This window comes from Kogia breviceps, chromosome 17, assembly GCF_026419965.1.
Source record: "Kogia breviceps isolate mKogBre1 chromosome 17, mKogBre1 haplotype 1, whole genome shotgun sequence".
Lineage (NCBI taxonomy): Eukaryota > Metazoa > Chordata > Mammalia > Artiodactyla > Physeteridae > Kogia > Kogia breviceps.
Genome location: NC_081326.1, coordinates 5633799 through 5653080, shown reverse-complemented (window position 1 = coordinate 5653080; position 19282 = coordinate 5633799). Strand labels below are relative to the sequence as shown.

General features: G+C 40.1%; 1 protein-coding gene across 7 annotated transcripts in view; it reads left to right on the top strand.

Annotated features, from left to right (window-relative positions):
* The window catches only part of TOX (thymocyte selection associated high mobility group box), a 298710-nt gene that overhangs the window by 255548 nt on the left and 23880 nt on the right, over window positions 1–19282 (top strand). For all 7 annotated transcript variants that reach the window (XM_067017308.1, XM_059043658.2, XM_067017309.1 and 4 more), the window contains one exon: window positions 8947–9177. In XM_067017308.1, coding sequence (XP_066873409.1) covers window positions 8947–9177 — 231 coding nt within the window. The remainder of the gene's footprint in view (window positions 1–8946; window positions 9178–19282) is intronic.

Sequence of the window (19282 nt, the reverse complement as noted above, 5' to 3'; positions counted from 1 at the left end):
TACTAAAATATTTGGGTTTATTTCTCATTTCAGTATTGATATGTTGCTTTCTATCTGTCCCACATGTGTCTATGTTTCTTTTTCTTACCTTCCTTAAGATTGTTCTTACTTTTCTCATTCCAAAATTTCCCATTTTAAGACTGGAAATTTTATAATCTTCCTCTTTATTTAGTAACTACTCCTGACACACAAATGCGTGAAAGTCTAACATTGATCAATATCTTTACCCTTCTTAAATTACTTTAACTCCAAACACCCTCCTTTCAATTTACACTGGAGCAGTTATTGCTGTTGTTTATCTTAATTATAATTTAAATTATAACTTATCTTAAATTTAAATTAAACGTAATTTTATGAACTCCATGAAATACTATTTTTATTGTCTTTATAGTCTTTTTTCTTTAGATTTATTCACATGTAAAGTTTGTCATCTGACGTCATTTTCCCTATGCCTTTAAAATTTTCTCTTGTGAGGATCTATTGGGAACATGATTACCTTAAAAAGTACTTCCACCAGGAAGAGAATTTTAGATTGACAGTGATTTGCTATTATCATTTTGAAGATAATATAGTACTCCATTGAATCCTGATTGTCATTATTGCTTTTCAGAATTCTGCTGCCTCACTGTCTTTCCTTTGAAAATAATCTGCCTCTATTCTCTGACTAGTTTTTAAGATCGTCTCTTGCCTTTGGTGTCCTGCAGCATCATTGTGTAGTACGTGTGTTCCTTTAAATTTATCCCAAATTTAAATATTTCTGTTTTTCATCCATTCTGGGTATTTTCCAGAAATTTCCTCTACCCGATTCTTGCTCCTTTCTCATTCTGTAATTCTGATAAGATAAATGCTAGACTTTCTCATTCTATCCTCCATGACTCTTTTCTTTCATATTTTCTGTTTCCTTCTTGCTCTGTATTACATTCTGATTAATTTATTTATATCAATTCCCCAGTTTGTAATTCAATTTTCAGCTGTATAAAATCTGAAATTAAAGCTGATATATTGAGGTTTTAATTTCAATTATTTTATATTTCTAGTTTTATTTAGTTCTTTCTCAAATCTGTTTGGACTTTTTTTGTTTGTTTTTTTTTTTAGTTGCTTCCTCTTTATCCATAGATTTAATCTCTTTTGTTCTTTAAGCTAATTCCAATACTTGACGCCTTTTGGGTTCTGATTCTATTGTTTATTGTTGCTGCTGGCTCTTGGTTTTACTGCCTTGTTTCATTTTGCTTTTTTGCTTTTGGAATAGCAGCTGACATTCATTAGAACTTTATGAGAATTCTGTTAGACCTGGTTGGAAAGTGGACTCCTCTAAGGATGGTTTGTATTTGCTTCTGCCAAGCATCCCAAGCATCTCGGACCATTACAATCTGGAACCGCTTTGGCCTTAAGGTTTTTCAGACCACTCGCGTAGTGTGCATTCAGGGTATAAATCCTTACAAAAGCTGGCTTCCGTTTGTGAATTATCACAAAAGATATTCCTCCCCTCTCATTCAGAATCGTCCTTGCAGGTCTCGGGAGGGAACATGCAAGGGAAATCATTTTATTTCACCCTGCACTGAAAGTCTACTTCTTTTGTGTCCTGGCTCTTAATAGGAAACCTCCCATTAAACATCCCACTGTTTTTGGTCAGCCATGGGCTTTGTCTTCTATCTGCTGTGACTTTGACTCAATTTCACCAGGTTCAGCAGCTGTCTTCAAGATGAAAGCTGGCTCCAGTACTCTGCTTACTTCTCCGGGTTCCTGCTTTTGCTTACTTTTTTTTGCTTTTAAGAGTTTCTTAGAATTTGCTAGTTCATCACTGCATGTACATTACCATACTGGACAGAAAGAGAAGGGATTTTTTTCTCAAAAAAAAATAGGGTATCACTAGAGCAACAATTAAATAAGCCTTTAGAAAAGTACTTGTTATTTACCACCGTTCTGAAGGCTAGAAGATTGCTGGAATAAAATAAAAAGGGTAAGCAGGCAGGTTTCTGTACACGTGAAGTGAAATCACGCAGTGTTGGTCCCAAATGTGTGGTCACGCTGTCTAACATTAGGACAGAATATTTAAAATGAGAATTTTAAAGTCTGGTATTTTCCACATTGAACTGCATTTATTACACAGCTGTTAAACACTTCACATGATATAATATGCATGATACTTTTAAGGATTTCTTAGAAGTATCCCAGCAACTAATATGTACTTGTTTATCAAAAATAAAGTATCCCGTTGGTTAAGGCTGAACTTAGCAAAGTAGTTCTGGGGAAAATAGTAAAATTCAGTCAAGCAGCCAGTTACTTCTCAATTCCAAATAATGGCTCCTAAAATCCATTTAAGTAATTAAATTATTCTAGGATATAGTACTTTCAAGGTGTATATGTTCTTAGATGATTCATACTCTGGATAATTGAGCATACTTGATTAAGTCATGGAATAAAACTCAAGTGAGGCTACACGTAGGCACCTGGCATTTTATTCACTGGGACCATATATTGATAGCTTGTGCAATGCTGTGTAAGGCAGGAGAAACCCTCAATCAAAAATAAGAAGAAGTAAACATATTGCCCTAGACAGGCAAATTTAGAAAAGACCAAATGAATCTAACAAAATTGATAAACATAACTAACAGATGTATATAATTACAATCAAATCTTTTCTTCACTTTGAAGTGATTTTTCTGGACAGTAGCCCAAATTGCTTACCTTATATAAGGCCACTGAGTATTTTTGCTAAACTCATCCTAAAACTAAACTCAGTTATCTTTGGCAGAATCAAGGATCCTTAAAAATGAATTTATTTTACAAACTGTGGTACCGATACAGTGCCCTGCACTTGTGAATCATCTCAAGAGTATACCATTTTATATATGGTTTTCTATAATTGATGTTTTGAGTCATTAAATGTACTGTTATTATTAATGATAATAATAAACCCGATTGTAAAATGAAAGGGGTATTACAGCCTTGCTGATTTCACAGTAACTAGATGACTTACTTTCCATGCTTATTTGAATTTATTCTCATAAGGGGATTTTAGATGGCATAGTTTAGAAAGAAAAGAGAGAATGAATTTAAGTAGCAGAATTTTTCACTTACAGAAACAGTACCATCACAAAAAGTGCTGTGATATGCCCCGTTACTATGGTGAAGATTTTATAATATTTACTTTACATGATAAGAGTTATAAGTGGAGCTCTGTGTTGTTTGTTCAGCCTATTATGCAGATGGTGCTTGATTAAAATCTATTTTAAACTACAGCGATCACTTCAAGTTAGTGTGCATTAAACAGCTTTCCCAGCTCCATTAAAGGCTTTGGGACTGTGGCAGTTTATTTTTAATATGCTTATAGACGTTTCTAACTTCTCCAGGGACATTTCAACATCAGTGATTCTCTTTCCTTGAGACTCTTAACTCCAGTACTCTGTATTCTTAAGAGGTGTTCTCTAAGTAGCACCATTAACACATTGCTTTTTTAAAGTGAAAAATTATTGTTTTCTTGTGATTAATAAGTTAAATACATCACTATAATTAAGCAATAAGACATGACAGGAGGTGGATTACCAGAAGCATAAGGACAGCCCTAGGGATTTGGGAAATAAATCTATGCCTACAAGTAAGTTACACGAAGCACATGTATCTGTGTAAAGCACATGTGAGAGTAGTACCTTTATGTATTTGTGTGCGTATTTGTTTATTCATGAGTGCTTAAATTGAATATGAAATAAGCCTGTGGGTGATCAAGATTACAGTTAAAGCCTCAAGCCAGACATGTTCTTAGTTGCTATGATTTTCATACAACTTTTATATGTGTTTCAAATGTCCTTTTCCTTGTCATTCGAAGCCTCAGCCCACTGCTGTATAATAACAGGGGTGGAAATGTGTGATGATCCACTGCATGTAAGACTCCGAACTGATGCCGTGAGGATGGAAAGATTAACGGAACCTTGTTCCTACCCTCAATGTGCTCGTCATCGTGGGGAGTTTATATTTTTGCATCATATGGTTCCTTCTGTATTGTAAAGATTATGACGTTGGAATTAAATTTAACTCTGCAGTCTTAGAACCCTAGTAACTCTAGAAATGTTATACACTGAAACAATGTCCAGTACACAATGCTGTACAGTCCTGTACGGTAGCCACGAGTCCTGTATGACTGTGTACATTTAAATTTGACTAATTGACATTAAATAAATAAAAAATTTGTTTCCTCAGTTGCTCCAGCACAACATACTGCATAGCCACATGTGGCTAGTGGCTACCCTTTCAAACAGTACAGAGAACATTTCCATCTTTCCAGAAAATTCCATAAGATAGTGCTGCTCCAGACTGCAGAAGTCAGGGTCTCTTAGAAAATTAGGACATAAAATTATAAGCTTTCATTCATCTAAGTAAGAATTCGGGATCCAGACAACACTCAAAATTAAGATCCAGGCACGTATTACAAATCCATTTAGCTAATTTTCTCACCACAGTCGTGTTTATCATCATTGTGTGTTCATTCCAAATAGTTGATGGTCAGAAAGGCCAGGTGTCTTTCAAGATACAATCCATTCCTGGCGTGTGAGCGGATCCAAATTATAGCCGCATTTCTTTCTTTAGGGAGGCTTTGTATATGAGATACGATCATGTGGTTTTCAAATATGTGATGAAACTACCGCCAGATAGTAGGCCTGACAAATTCCCAGTTCGTTATACGGACTCTAAAATAGCAGCTCATCTCTGTACCTTCCCAAACACAGGCAAAATGCAAAATAAAAAATGAGACCCTCACACGTCAGTAGGCAACGCCCAGTGTTCACGTGGCAGACGGCCTTCACTTCACAGAGCACTGCCCACCTGCATGGGTGCATTAGACATCAGACCACAACAAGGAATTTTTATCCCGTTATTGCATCCTAAAAGCAAAGACACTGTGCATATCCAGTAAGTCTTTGTACAAGGAACACCGCGCAGTATAACAATGATTCTCCTCGAAGCACATTTTATTTTTAAAAATTCTTTCCTACGTAATTTTTATTTTCATTGTTTGCTCTTAACATCAGCTTTTGGTGAAAGGGCATTATCTTAAACCATAGTTCGGTTCTGTGAGGGCAGTTTTATAAGTGGTCAGAATATTATGATCCAAGAATATAAGAACAAGCCAGGAAAATAGGGGAAGCCTCCAGAAAACCAACCAAATTGATTGGCTGCTTGGAATTGTTTAGAGATTCCTATAGGGTTGCTATACGTGGCCTCAGAACAGTAATTTGTGGTTTTCATACACTTGATACTTAGAGCTTCTCACTGGCAGTAACAGGTTCTCCTGCTTCTGTAGAGAATCCCTAGAAAGAAGGGCCACTTTTTCCAGCAGGAGGATAACTGTCCTTTCTGTTATCACAGGGCATCACATATCCAGTAGTTGCACCATGTTGTCCAATACCAATTTAAAAAGAAAGGAAGCATAAAGATCAGCAGTTCAAACACAATTTTGGACAATGGACTCGGGAAACTATTTAAATTATTTGGGAAAATCCTTTAATAAGAATATTTGCAGTGAATCATAGGAAATTTATCTCTACAACTGACATTTGATTATTTTCTACAAAGACAGATATAATCTGCAGTCATGGAGATTTTAATGTTTCAGATCACTAATTTTTCAATTAAAGTTTAAAAGGAGGGCTTCCCTGGTGGCGCAGTGGTTGAGAGTCCGCCTGCCGGTGCAGGAGACGCGGGTTCGTGCCCTGGTCCGGGGGGATCCCACATGCCGCGGAGCGGCTGGGCCCGTGAGCCATGGCCGCTGGGCCTGTGCGTCCGGAGCCTGTGCTCCGCAACGGGAGAGGCCACGGCAGTGAGAGGCCCGCATACCGCAAAAAAAAAAAAAAATAAAAAAAATAAAAGGAGTCCAGGTAAATATTCCCTATGGAGAACATTCATTTCCCTACACTTTGTTCCCTTTGTCTAAATATTCCCAATCCTTGATGAAATATGACCTCCAATGTCATGATCCCTTCATTTTTAATATTCTTCATTGTGGTCTTTCTCGAATCCTTTTTATTTTTCTTCTTGATATTTTATTATTTTGAACATAGGAGTAGTTATGTTTAGAAAATTTGGAAATTATTTTTAAAAATAGGGCTTCCCTGGTGGCGCAGTGGTTGAGAGTCCGCCTGCCGATGCAGGGGACACGGGTTCGTGCCCCGGTCCGGGAGGATCCCACGTGCCGCGGAGCGGCTGGGCCCGTGAGCCGTGGCCGCTGCGCCTGCGCGTCCGGAGCCTGCGCTCCGCAACGGGAGAGGCCACAACAGTGAGAGGCCCGCGTAACGCAAATAAATAAATAAATAAAAATTAAAAATAAAGAAGATAAAGATGTCAAATATCAATTGTTTCTATGCATTCAGAATTCAGAGGAAAAGAACTTGACACTCACCCACCCACAAATGGTAATGGAAACCCTGCGTCTTAAGACATTCCTAAGTACAAACTCACAAGAGAAGACAGTCTACCGCAAAAAAAAATAGAAGAAAAACATCAGGAACACTACCATTTAATGGCCAGGTGGAGGAGGATGGGCCTAAGAATGATTCTGGAAACAGTGAGGACACCTAGGTAGGCCTAAACCCCAGAGGCTGTGATGTCATGGAGCCCTGGAAGAGACAGGACACTCCCAGTGAGGAATCAGGTCAGGGGAAGCGTAAGAAGCCCGCTGCGTTTATCAGCGTGGCCCTTGGCGGCCTTATTGAAAGCTAAGCAATGGGGAGGGAGGTACAGTGAGTTGCCGAAGCTGCCTGCAGCCAGCACGATCACGTGGGGGGGTCTGGCTGTGCAGAGAAGGGAGATGGGCTCTGTGCAGCCTTGGGGCAAAGAGGAAGTTCGCTTGTCTGTCTGTCGCGCGTCTGAAGTAGTTAAAGGGCAGTTGGAGGAGTAGAGTTAAGAGTGACTGAGGCCAGTGTCTGCTGCTCCTAGACTTTCTGATTTAATCAGTATAGAGCTAAAGCCTGGACGCGAGGCTGTTATTTAAGTGTCCCAGGTGATTCTAACATTCAGCCATTGAGAATGACCATTCTAGGTCATGTTTGCCCACATGTTCAGTTTGTTTGCCCAGTATCAACTCAGCCCGGTCCCAGCAACCTTGTCCTTTGGCAGATTTGCCTGAGGAGCAGGCGTTTGACAGGAGCACCTCAAACCCATCCCGGGGAAGTTACCTTCTAGTGTTAATCTACACTAGCTTGTCAGCTCAGTTCAGAGCATCCTGTACCCACAGGGTTGTTCAGTCTGCTTCAGTAGACAGTTTCAAAATGATAATCTTTTAAATAACTTTCTCACTAAAGCCAAAGCCAAAGAATTCACTTAGTTTTTCTCCTGTCTCTGTTTGGTTCCCAAGGCATATCTTTTAAACCAAGACCATATGGCATCACAAATTAGCGTGAAGGTCATTTCTTTCTATTCATTCAGTTTAAAAGCTACTACTATGTCATAATTAACATCTGAATATCATTTTAAAGTTTTAAACATATTTATGTCTATATCATCTCAGTAATCACAAAATGGCACTGCAACTGGTTTGCAGTAGAGGAAATGAGGCCCAGAGAAATTATGTAACTTGTCAAGATTTCACAGCTAAAGATAGTAAAGGAGGACATGAGTGTGGATCCTCTGATGTCACATCCGCTGGCCTCTCAGGAGATCGTGCTTCATCTCCAATGGGGGCAGTTACTTGACACATATTACTCTGCCTGGCAATTCATCTGAATAAGATACATGTTACATTGTTTGCCAAGAAGAAAAAAGCAACAACAGTCATAATAAGAGAAGGTGAGGGTGCAGAACCTCCCTGATGATGGTGACTTCCTCAGCAGACAGTGTACAGGAGCCTCTGTGCCGGTGGGAGAGGCGTGTGGAAAACACTGCTTGATACTCACGTAGATTCATATAATTTTAGAACTAGAAAGAAATCATAGTCCAAATCTCTCATTCTGTAGAGGTGGATAAAGTGACATAGTGTATAATTAGTATCAAAGTTCAAATGCAGATGTCTTAAATATCTCTACATTGTGGGGGGGGGTTTCCCACTTGCATCATAATAACATACAGATTATCCAAATATTCATACTCAAGGAAAAATGGGAGGAAATGGAATCTATCCTTAAACTGAATATTAAAGCTGTTCTAGAAATGTCTAGATTTGAGAATCCGGTTTACAGAGGTGCACTCTCCAATATGGCAGTGACTAGCCGCATGTAACTATTTCAATTTAAAGCAATTAAAATCGTATAAAAATTTGAAATTTTGTTTCTTAATTTCCGCTAGCTGCATTTCATATTCTCATTAGTTACATGGAACTAGTGGCTGCCATATTGAATAGTGCAGATTTTCGACCTTTACCCCCACTGCAGAAAGTGATCTCTGATCTAGGGTCTGGATTATGCCATTCTCCAAGCCAGGAGCATTGCTAGGCTTTCCCAGCAGCGTTCCGTAGACCTAAGTGCAACACCAAAAGCCATTCAACTTTATTCATTGGACATGCTGCCCACTATTGTTTAAAAATCATAACTAGGAGGAAAAGGGTAAACTCCCCAGAAGAAAACAGGTTAGATTGTTCATACAATAGGGTTACTACACAAGCAATCTGCTGCTGTCATAGTCGCGACGCAGCTCCTCATTCAGTTTCCTGAGTGAGAAAAAGAAAAAGTTGAGAGAGTTAAGGTATAATATCTGACAGTACAATAGTATTATAAAGAGAGGCACCAACATTATTTTAAAGTTATGTAAACTAGGCTGGCAAAGGATGAATATGAAAATCACATGAAATAAGTTTTACTTGAGAAACAGTAACAACAACAGAACCAAGTGTCCCTTAGAAACGTCTGTTTGCGTGATGTGTATGGGTGAGTATATCTATGTAAGTCTCAAGACAGAGCAATATGATTTGTCCTCAAATTGTCTTAGTTCTTCTGTAATTCAGATTTTGTTTTATTTCAGGTCAATGGTGGAGAGAAGCGACCTGCCTCTGACATGGGGAAGAAACCAAAAACCCCCAAAAAGAAGAAGAAGAAGGACCCTAATGAGCCCCAGAAGCCTGTGTCTGCTTACGCGCTCTTCTTTCGTGATACTCAGGCCGCCATCAAGGGCCAAAACCCAAATGCTACCTTTGGTGAAGTCTCCAAAATTGTGGCTTCAATGTGGGATGGTTTAGGAGAAGAGCAAAAACAGGTAAGAAAAGATGCGAGATGGAGTGAATCAACATGATCTGAGAAAGTGTCTGCATTCTAAAGAAGTGGCTTTAAGGATGACGGGTGAATTCTTCAGATACTAGAACTGAGGCTGAGAATGTGCCCCATCAGAAGCAGACTTCAGGGGACTTGGACATCATTTTATACTCCTCTATTGCTCTGTCATAAGTGACATGTTAGTTCCTTTGTTTCAAAGTGTATATAGTGTAGTCACTTTGGGAAGGACTTTTACACCTCCCAGCCAGGATTAGGTCTTTCCTTAATGTTGCCAGTGCGATCATAAAGACAGAAAAAATACTAAAAGTATTTTGGGAACTGTCCACACCTCTCTTCAGCACTTCCTATTTACTCTTTTGTCATCAAAACCCTCTTTGCTCTTTGCTAAATGAACCTCAAATTTCGGGGTTTCTACCCTTATCCATTCCCTAAAGACCATCAGAGTATGTTATTCCATCCCACTTGTCCTGCATTTCAGGGTTGTATGAAATGGGCCCAGATGCCTGGTCATTTTCTCCTTCTCTTGTGGATTGCGTGTGGTGTGACTGAGGGCCACACTGGTGGGGGTGGAGGACCGTGCGGCACTTTGTATCTCAGCCGTAGGGCGAGGAGCCCAGAATGTCTTCAGGAGGGTGGGGACTGTGGAGAGAGAGAGTTCAGTATGCAGACGTAGCCCACGTCAGCCAAGAAGCAATATTGATCCCAGATTTCTAAACCAGGGACTAGATTGCCATTGTCACCGTCTAGAATTTCATGGTCACGAAGGAAAAATTAGACAAGGATTATCATTAAAGTTCAGTTACTGAAACAATTAAGTAGTTGCAGCTTTAGCCGCTGCAGAATACCTTACGGCATTAATGATGGATTAGTCTCACTGGATTCCTGACAGAGACTTTTTACCCCTCTTCATCAGGTCCAGGGGAGTATGTGAGAAACAGAACATCTCAAACCTATGTACATCTATAAGAACTATATATGGTATTATCTGTCAACATCATAATGTATATCATGTTTTATACTTCGAAGAACACTTTTACACGATTTATCTCATTTGTTTTGCTCGACACTCATAGATACTTTTTTTTTTTTTTTGGTGTACATTGAACATTTATTACACCTAATTGGCGATGTGATAAGACATTGCTCACGTGGCCTGAATATTGGTCGCAAACACAACAAAGCTTAGTCCAGCCCAGCAGATACAGCTGGAAGTGTAAGCTGTGAAGACACGTTTAGATACGTAGAAGTACGTCTAAAAGTGACACTGAAACAACTGTATATCCTTACAAAACATAGAGCCCACTGATGCTGTTTTACCTCATTCAACTCACACTTTCCTGTGAGAGGTGGTATCTGTTTTTATATTTATGACTTCCAATAACTAGGCAGTGCCATAGAAGGGACAGAAGCTGCCCTAAAGTCTGCTGCACTTCTAAGTGGAGGGAAGCAGTAGGGGAGTAAAATAAATTTGGCTGTAACAAAAGCACCCTCGAAGGAATAGTCGTGCTTTAAGCCATGATTTATGCAACACTCTGTGAAGGGAGTAAAACATTTTCCATAAGATGCTGTTATTAAGAATCCCAGGTAAGTCAACATTTCCGTTTTATTTGGGGAGGCATCAAAAACTGTCCAACTAAGTGACCAAATGATAATGACAACAAGAAACTTACCTCAGGAGTTGGCCTTAAAAACAACATGCGCTGACTGTTGTGAGACAGCTGATCTCTGCTCCTCGTCCCAGGTCTGGAAGAGGCCTAAGAAATCATGTTTAGTCTAAAAACAGCATCATTCCGTTAGTCTCTTGTGTATCCCCTTTGTTTTAAGGTGTTTAGTTTCTAATAAGGGTCTTCGGTATACATTTGTGTTTCTTCTAAAGTCTCAACACAGAGTGAAATTTTCATTCACTTGATATGGGACATGTCAATTCCCTTTATTCGCATATATACTGAAATGCACTAGTCTTTGGTTTCATAAAACCAGGTTTCACATAATTTAACTTTTTTGCCAAAGACAGTAATTAATACACGTATATTGCCTGATTGTGTCATATTCGTAGATACACATAATCAAGGCAATGATAATCTATTCAAGAGAAACAGACCTATAAACTTTAAAGTAGCCAGAAACAGTACCTTTCTTTTCCTGCATCCATTCTAATTCATATTTAAGTCCCTTGTTATCACTTGATTAACCAAAGTTCCCTTTAAAAAAAACATTGCATAGGCCTGAATGAAGCAGCTTAGCAGAACAGTCATACTGACAAGACGTCATGTTACACCGTTAGCTAACATGGACGTGAAGGCAGGGACCATCTACAGTGTGTGAAACGCCACAAGAAGTCATCAGCAGGGGAGGAGAGTTGATGTCAGTCCAGTCTCTTCAAGAACACTATGTGGGCTTTCAGCTTCCTCCTGCAGTAGATCAGCCTGCTCAGTTGCTTTAAGGACATTTTTCTTGGATGTTTCCTGAACTTCTCCTCCCAAAAGGAACTCATCCAAAATAAAGTTAGCCTTCTCAAAATTAAAGATGATATCAACAAAGTGAATCAGTTGTACAACTTTGGTGTACAGCAGAAACTAACACACCATTGTAAAGCAATTATACTCCAATAAAGATGTTAAAAAAAAAAAGTAGATCACTGTGATAAGCTTCAGAAACAAGCTTAGAATGTCATTTTTTAAAAATAAATTTATATTTATTAAAAAAAAAAAGATGATCTCAAGTTCACACACACTGCCAAAATACTTGTCAAGTAATTCCACATAATGATGAATTATTTCCAGGGTAATTAGTTCATTGTCCTGGTCCCCAATAACACAGCAAAAATACAGACTGGCGGATCTTGGGAACCTGCTGAGCCCACAGCAGAGGGTCTTCCTTCCTCATAGATACTTTTTTTTTTTTTGCGGTACGCGGGCCTCTCACTGTTGTGGCCTCTCCCGTTGCGGAGCACAGGGCCCAGACGCGCAGGCGCAGCGGCCACGGCTCACGGGCCCAGCCGCTCCGCGGCACGTGGGATCTTCCCGGACCGGGGCACGAACCCACGTCCCCTGCATCAGCAGGCGGATTCTCAACCACTGCGCCACCAGGGAAGCCCCCTCATAGATACTTTTATCTGAAGTTTGCAGACTATGAAATGGGGCCAGATGGTTAAATTCAGTCACTTTTTCATTCAACAACTATTTGTTGCATGTTTACTGTGTGCCTCAGGCACTGTTCTAAACACTGGGAGTAGAGCAGAGAATAAGACAGAGCCCCATTCTGTTGATTGGTTTGTCTAAAATTCCACACTGTGACTAGAACTTCTCATTCAACTGAACAATTTTTTTCTAACCAATTCATGGAACCAATTATAGTTGTGATGGTAAAACCAGTTGCTAAGGAAACACAGAGCCCACTCCCCCGGTTCTCTCCAACCCCCCTTTACTGTAAGCCAGAGCCGTCCTTTACAGTTGGAGATCTCTACACATTTTCTTATGTCCTTGTCAAGATTGCCAGCCCCAGGGAAGGGCTTCACAGGAAAGCACAGGCCTACCGCGTGGAGCTCTGCTACAAGAGTCGTCTCTGAGGATGGAAAACACACCACGGAAACGTTCTCCTTGCATTCGATTAAAATACTCATCTCACGATTAAGAGGGTGGTTGACAGTGTATTTTATGATTCCATTGAAAACCTGAGATAGTTGTGTGAGGATTTCAGAGCTGGTTTCTATCCTAACTCAGATCAGTTTGCTCTCACACTCCCAAAGCTGAGGTGCGGTTCCCCCCTGATGCTGGACACTCATGATGGAACTGTAGAGGGCCTTATTCCTCCACTCACTACAGCCTCACGGACTGAGAAACTGAGTACACACCCACCAGGAATCCCAGCCCCGTCCCCGTCCCTGCTCCACCCGTGATCCAAGCACCAAGACATACCTCTCTCTCTGCTCTGACAACCCCTGTGTGTACTCTTGGATAGGGACAAGGCCGCAATACTGTAAGCTCTTTCGAGTATACTTGTGATGACAAAACGTTTTCCTCATTCTCTTTTATTTCCAATTTAATAACTAACCTGTAATGAGTCTGTGTTTGAGTTCTCTCTCTCTCTCTCTCTCTTTCTCTTTTTTTTTTTTTTTAACATTTTGTCTGTACCTCATGGTATGTAGGATCTTAGTTCCCCGGCCAGGGATCGAACCCACCTGCTGTGTGGTGGAAGCGTAAAGTCTTAACCACCAGACCTCCAGGGAAGTCGCTGGGTTCTCTCTTAATGGAAATAGTTGGGGGTTTTTTCAAGAATTTGTTTTATAAATAAAGGATGAAATTATATAATAGCTGACCCTATTTAACTCATTGGGTATTATAAAGCAACTTCATAATCAAAATGCAGTTGTTTTAAAAAGTTATGCTAAGATTGCTTAGGAAAATACACTAATAGAAATAACTATCTTTCTCTCTCCTAGAAAAGTTAATATTGTAATATTTGAGCACCATTTTGAAAACAAGGTATTGGGAACAGTTTGAGTCACTCGAAAATGGTTTGTCCCCGTTGCCTTACGTTCCTTTGACTCGACAGGGGTTCAGCATAGCTTATCCTTCTCTCTTAAAAGATGATCTTGCTTAATAAAGATAGTGAAACTGCAGAGTATGCCAAAAAGGATGGTTTATGACACATACAGGGTGCAAGTCCATCCCAGGGACAAGCAGAGAGAGGGTCCAATGAATGAAATCAGACGCCACGCTTACAAAAGGGCGCATATTGCCGTCTGACGGGGCTGCTGGGACGCCACGTGGCTGCCCCGTCTAACAGTTTGCAGGAGTGGCCAGCGAAGCGCGCGTGCCTGCCTAGGACGCACGTTTGGGCATCAGGAGAATGTCAGCAGAATATCCTAAAGCGTTAGCTTGGTGTGTTACCACCTGTTCTTTCCCTTTACGTTGACTCATGGTGCCAACATAATATAATATCTCTATTTCAAGCTTAAATTAATTGTATTTTACTCTCATTTAATATTCAAATTGGGGAGCACACGCTATGTATTTTTAAAGGAATGTTGCTGAAGCCGATTAGAGGCAGATCATTAAACTTCAAAGTTTAGGACGAATGTGCATGTTTCGGAACAGCCCCACGTGACGCTGTTGGCATCGTGTAGGCAGCTGGTTCAAGTAGAAGGCTAGGGTTTCCTGCGCCACGATTGTTCAAAAACCCCGTTGTCATAATAGCCCCCAATTATGAACCGCTACAAATATAAACACGAACTGGAGAAAATGGACAAGATTATTGATGACTTATTTAGGGGCTCAGAAAATTACAATACTGAAGGAAAAACAGCTATTAGTGAGATTACAATCGAACGTTTTCTTGCCAGCCAGAGGGAACAGGACTAATAGGGCTGCTGTATGTTTGTGTCACATGCTTCCTCGTTGTGGAGTTTAGGCGAGGCTAAGAAGCCATGCAGATGGGCAGATCTTTATTTTCAGAAGCCACGATAAGGGAGAAACTATATGTACGTTGGTACCTATGAGGACTCTCTCAAAGAAGAAAAATCCGAAGGAAGCCGAAAGAGGTGCTAAAAGTCCTCCAGGAACACAATACCTCCCATGTGAGTCATTGCTACCGAAGCCACTGAACAAACTCCACATGTCAGGGATCTCTCCATTTTAACACTTTGGAAGACGGTGCTGAATCTGGAATGGGAATAGGATTGTGTTTGGGATTCCAACTGGAGGTTTTAAATGCTAATGAATCCTAAGACAATAGACAGCCCGGTTCAGAGCCATGCTAAGTTGTTTAAAAAAGGCACCAGACGGAGAGAGGGAAATAAAACATAAGCATGGCTGTGATGTTGGTCTTTGCTACTTATCTTTCACTGACTGGAACCTACAGAGAAAGAAAAATAATAACAAGATCATGCCATTTGTATTAGACTCCTTGGAGTTTCAGCAACCTTCAGCATCTTTTTTTTATGAAGCTCCAGCTAGATTTCCTGTCTCTCCCCGTTATTTCTGAATTCTGTGATCCTGATCATGCAAGTCTGGGATCTGAGTTCACAGTTAACAGAGAGCAAATCAAACCCCACTAAATTAAAGAGTCCGTCCAGCTTTGAAGCAGAAGAGATTGGTCCAAAGAGCTGTAAAGTGTTCTTGGGTCCTTTGTAGCCATGGAAAGTCAGCTCTTAAGTGGGAAAGGAAAGTCACCTTAAATCAGAACCAGATGTAAATTACTAAGTGAACCTTAAGTTCCTAATTGGAGACACAGTTGGGCTGTAATACATTTAGCAAATTACAAACAAAATGTTCTTGTTTACATTACATTAAATGGCTTTAGAGCTTCAGCCAAAGAGCTAAATAAACATGCTGTTAGGCTAAAAATGGAGTGGAAGGCCTGTTCAGAGTTTGGTGTGTTCAGGAGAAACCACAGCCCAGGGTGCCCAGAGAGCCTGCTTTTGTAAATGCCAGCCCTGTTGTGGGGGCAGGGAGTGGATTTACCTCGAGATCCAGAGCCTAATGAGCAGATATCACTTGCAGGGAAACAGTTTGCATATTGTAACATATGCCTTCTTTCGGGATGCATAATTCATATCCAAGGATATTAGCCATAGCAGTTCAGCTCAATAGCAACACCTCATTATTTTATCCCTCAGTATTTATTCCTATGTTTGACGCCTTATGAAATTACTGTTAATGTGTTTATATAAGGGCAGATCTGACACAAGTGGGAAGAATGTAATTTCCTGCTCATTCTTTCCTGCTGCTGTGTCCTCTTCCCCTGGTAGAAGTGGCAAGTGTAAATAGTTAATTTGCTTCAATTATGAGCCTGTCCTGCTAAATTAGAAGCAGCAGGGATATGAAGAGCCAGAATTATACTTATGAGGCAGCTGACAAATCCTCTGAGCCCACGGAATCAAATCATTTACTCCTCACTGGTGCTCAAACACCCACTACAGATATGCTGCCGGGGTTTTTTCCCCCGCCCCATATCTTACGATAAAATGTGGATTTTATGTCAACAGCACTTCAGGTTAACTAAAATCCTATTGCCCTGTGACATTCACACATGTGTTTATCTTGGCCAGTTCCTTATAAATGCTATGCATTTTCCCCAATTTTTTTAAACTAGGAGTAAAGGGTATATAAAATGTTCATTTAAAAACTGTAGAATGTAAGAAAAGTTTATATTTGTAAAAACTTAAAACAGCAGTTAGAAATATTACATGCAATGATGAGCATATTTTACCTCTAAAACACAGGTAAGTATAAATACATATAATTACTGGTACATAAATGGGATTATGGCATGCCTTCATGGGTATAAATACACGTAGAAATAGTCCACGCTCGTACACAGAGGGAGCAGACATTCCACTTGAAAGGTTCCATGACATCAGCAGGGCGAGAATTTGATTATAATACTCAAGTCTGCTGTGCTTTATGTATTATTGGTGAACATGCTTGGCGTGGGCAGGTTGTCTGTCTGTATATCAAGTCTTCTATTGATGCCCACTCTAATTCACAAGATGCAATTCGGTTTTTTACCATGAACCCCCATGCCCCTGCTGACTCATGGAAGGAGAAACCTGAGACCAGGGATTATACACTGGATCACAGGTATTTCCTGAGCACCTACTATGTACCAAGCTCTGCCCTGCCTGCTGGGGCTTCTGCTGTAGACAAAAAGATGACAGGCCCTGCAGTTGGGGGTCTTAAGAGAGGCCTCAAGGGGAGATCTCATGCAGCCGGGAGGAGCCATTGCATGAACAAAGACGCAAAGATGGATCTTAGATACCAGATCAGTTTGATTATATATATATGTATAATATGTATATGTGTGGGGGGGTTGTCTGCATTTCTTGTGTGCCTGACACAAAAAATGCACACAACAGAGGCATATTTTTAATGCCTTTTTTTGGTTCTGTAGCTTCAGTTCCTCACACCGTGAAGGCACATAATAGATACTCAATATATTGTTAAGCATAGTCGAACGACATCATACTCGGCCCAGTCATCCTCATTTAATGAATCTACAGATACATTTTGCAACGATTTTTTCAGATGAGGAGCTTGCTTCTTTCAGATCCCTACCATTTCAGAAACAGGTTACAGCGTTTTTGTGTAGACTATTTGTATGCATTTGATGGATCCCAAAAAGAATCGTAGCAAGAGTTTTGACACATTGTGTAATATTTTCGATGCTCCGAATACTACTTTATAAAGTTCTCTGCGTTCTGGGTTGCTTAAGAAAATGCTGAGAAAGTTACACAAATGGAAATTTAACTGCATTTAAGGACTAAGTTCTGTATAAAACACAGAGGCACTTGCTCTAACCATCCTAAATAGTAACAGCATTCAAAGACGCTGCAGACATTAATTTCTCAAGTACTGTGTGTGACAGGGAATTGTGGTTGAATTATTATTTCTTATATAACTATTTCTAAGCACTTTCTATAAATATGAACTTACACTGGGGGGAAAAACTGCATTTGAAGTTAACGAAAAGGAAAAGCGCCTTTTAGTTTTATAGTGTTTGAATAAAATCCAGAATTGGAAGAATTATGTTTTTTCTTATTATTACTGTAAAGAGTTGAAATAAACTACAACCAGAGATTAAGTAAGGGCCAGAGCCGAAAAGAGGGGAGAAGGAACTAAATGGAGTTGATAAGATTTTACTTTTTTGTGTGAGTTATAGGTGCATTGTTTGGGGAGGGAGCTGAAAGTGGAAAAGCAAAATGCCAGGTTGTATTAGAATGTTTCCAGTTTGTAGGCATCATACTCACTGATACTGAACTGCTGATTTTAATTAGAGATGATTAGCCTATAAGACATATATATTACACATGCTGGAACGTAGCGCATTTAAAAAAGGATTCACAGAACCACTAGATTTCATGAACAGAATTTGGATTCTCTAGAATTGCTATTTGATGTATGTTTTAGTTTAGCCATGATATATGTTTTAGTTTAACCACTGAGATGCGATCCTTAGATAGGATATGGTAGCTTTCTTAGAATAACAAACCACAGCAAATAACTAAGTTAGGACAGGATGAATTCAAAAGTGTTTGGATGAGCTGGGGAAAATGATGAATGATGTATTATGATTTTTAAATCCTCATCTGGCCAACTTTGCACTTTATTTCAAACAGCTGTAGACCATTTGGAAGCCATTTTGTAGTTCAACTGAGTACTAATATTTACTGTGTGAATCACATTTCTTTAAAATATTTGTCTTTCCCTGAGAGAGAGAGAGACCGTTTCTTTCCCAAACTTAACTTCGATGTAAATCAGACCTGTCCTCCTAGATTAGAAGGTTTGGTCATTGCAGTGGGCGGTTCATTGCCAGACGCAGTCACCGTCATCTTTGGTTTCAGCAAAAGCAGAAGACTTTCTCCATCCATAAGTAGAACTTTGAAACGTTTTGGAGGAACTTTTTACTGATGATTTTTAAATATCTGTTCTGAAGTAGGAATTTAAGTATGTAGAAAATTCTTACATGTTTTTTATCATTCACGCATACGTTTGAGGTCTTTCTTCAGACATTTCCATCAAATATAGAATTCAGAAAGCATCCTTGTGCAATTTTATTTTTTTGTTGTTGTTTTTTGTTTTTTTTGCGGTACGTGGGCCTCTCACTGCTGTGGCCTCTCCCGTTGCGGAGCACAGGCTCCGGACGCGCAGGCTCAGCGGCCACGGCTCACGGGCCCAGCCTCTCCGCGGCACGTGGGATCCTCCCGGACCGGGGCACGAACCCGTGTCCCCTGCATCGGCAGGCGGACTCGCAACTACTGCGCCACCAGGGAAGCCCCCTTGTGCAATTTTAGAAGGTAGCATCATAGAGACATACAGGGTGAATAATATTTGAGCCATTAGCTGGTTCTCAAAGGTGGAGGTTCAAAATTACCATCGGGGAAACCACTTCGGATTTAAATTCTGATCTAGGGTACCCCCCCTTTAAACACAATTACAGGAATGTACCTCCTGGAATGACCACCCTTTGACTCCTCCCTCTGAACGCCTGCATCTATTCAGGAAAGAGCGGACCCATCAATCCGGGTAGTGTGGCGTGATGAGTTTCCCCGTTTACCCTTTTCTAAAGCAGTATTTAGGCGCTTGTAA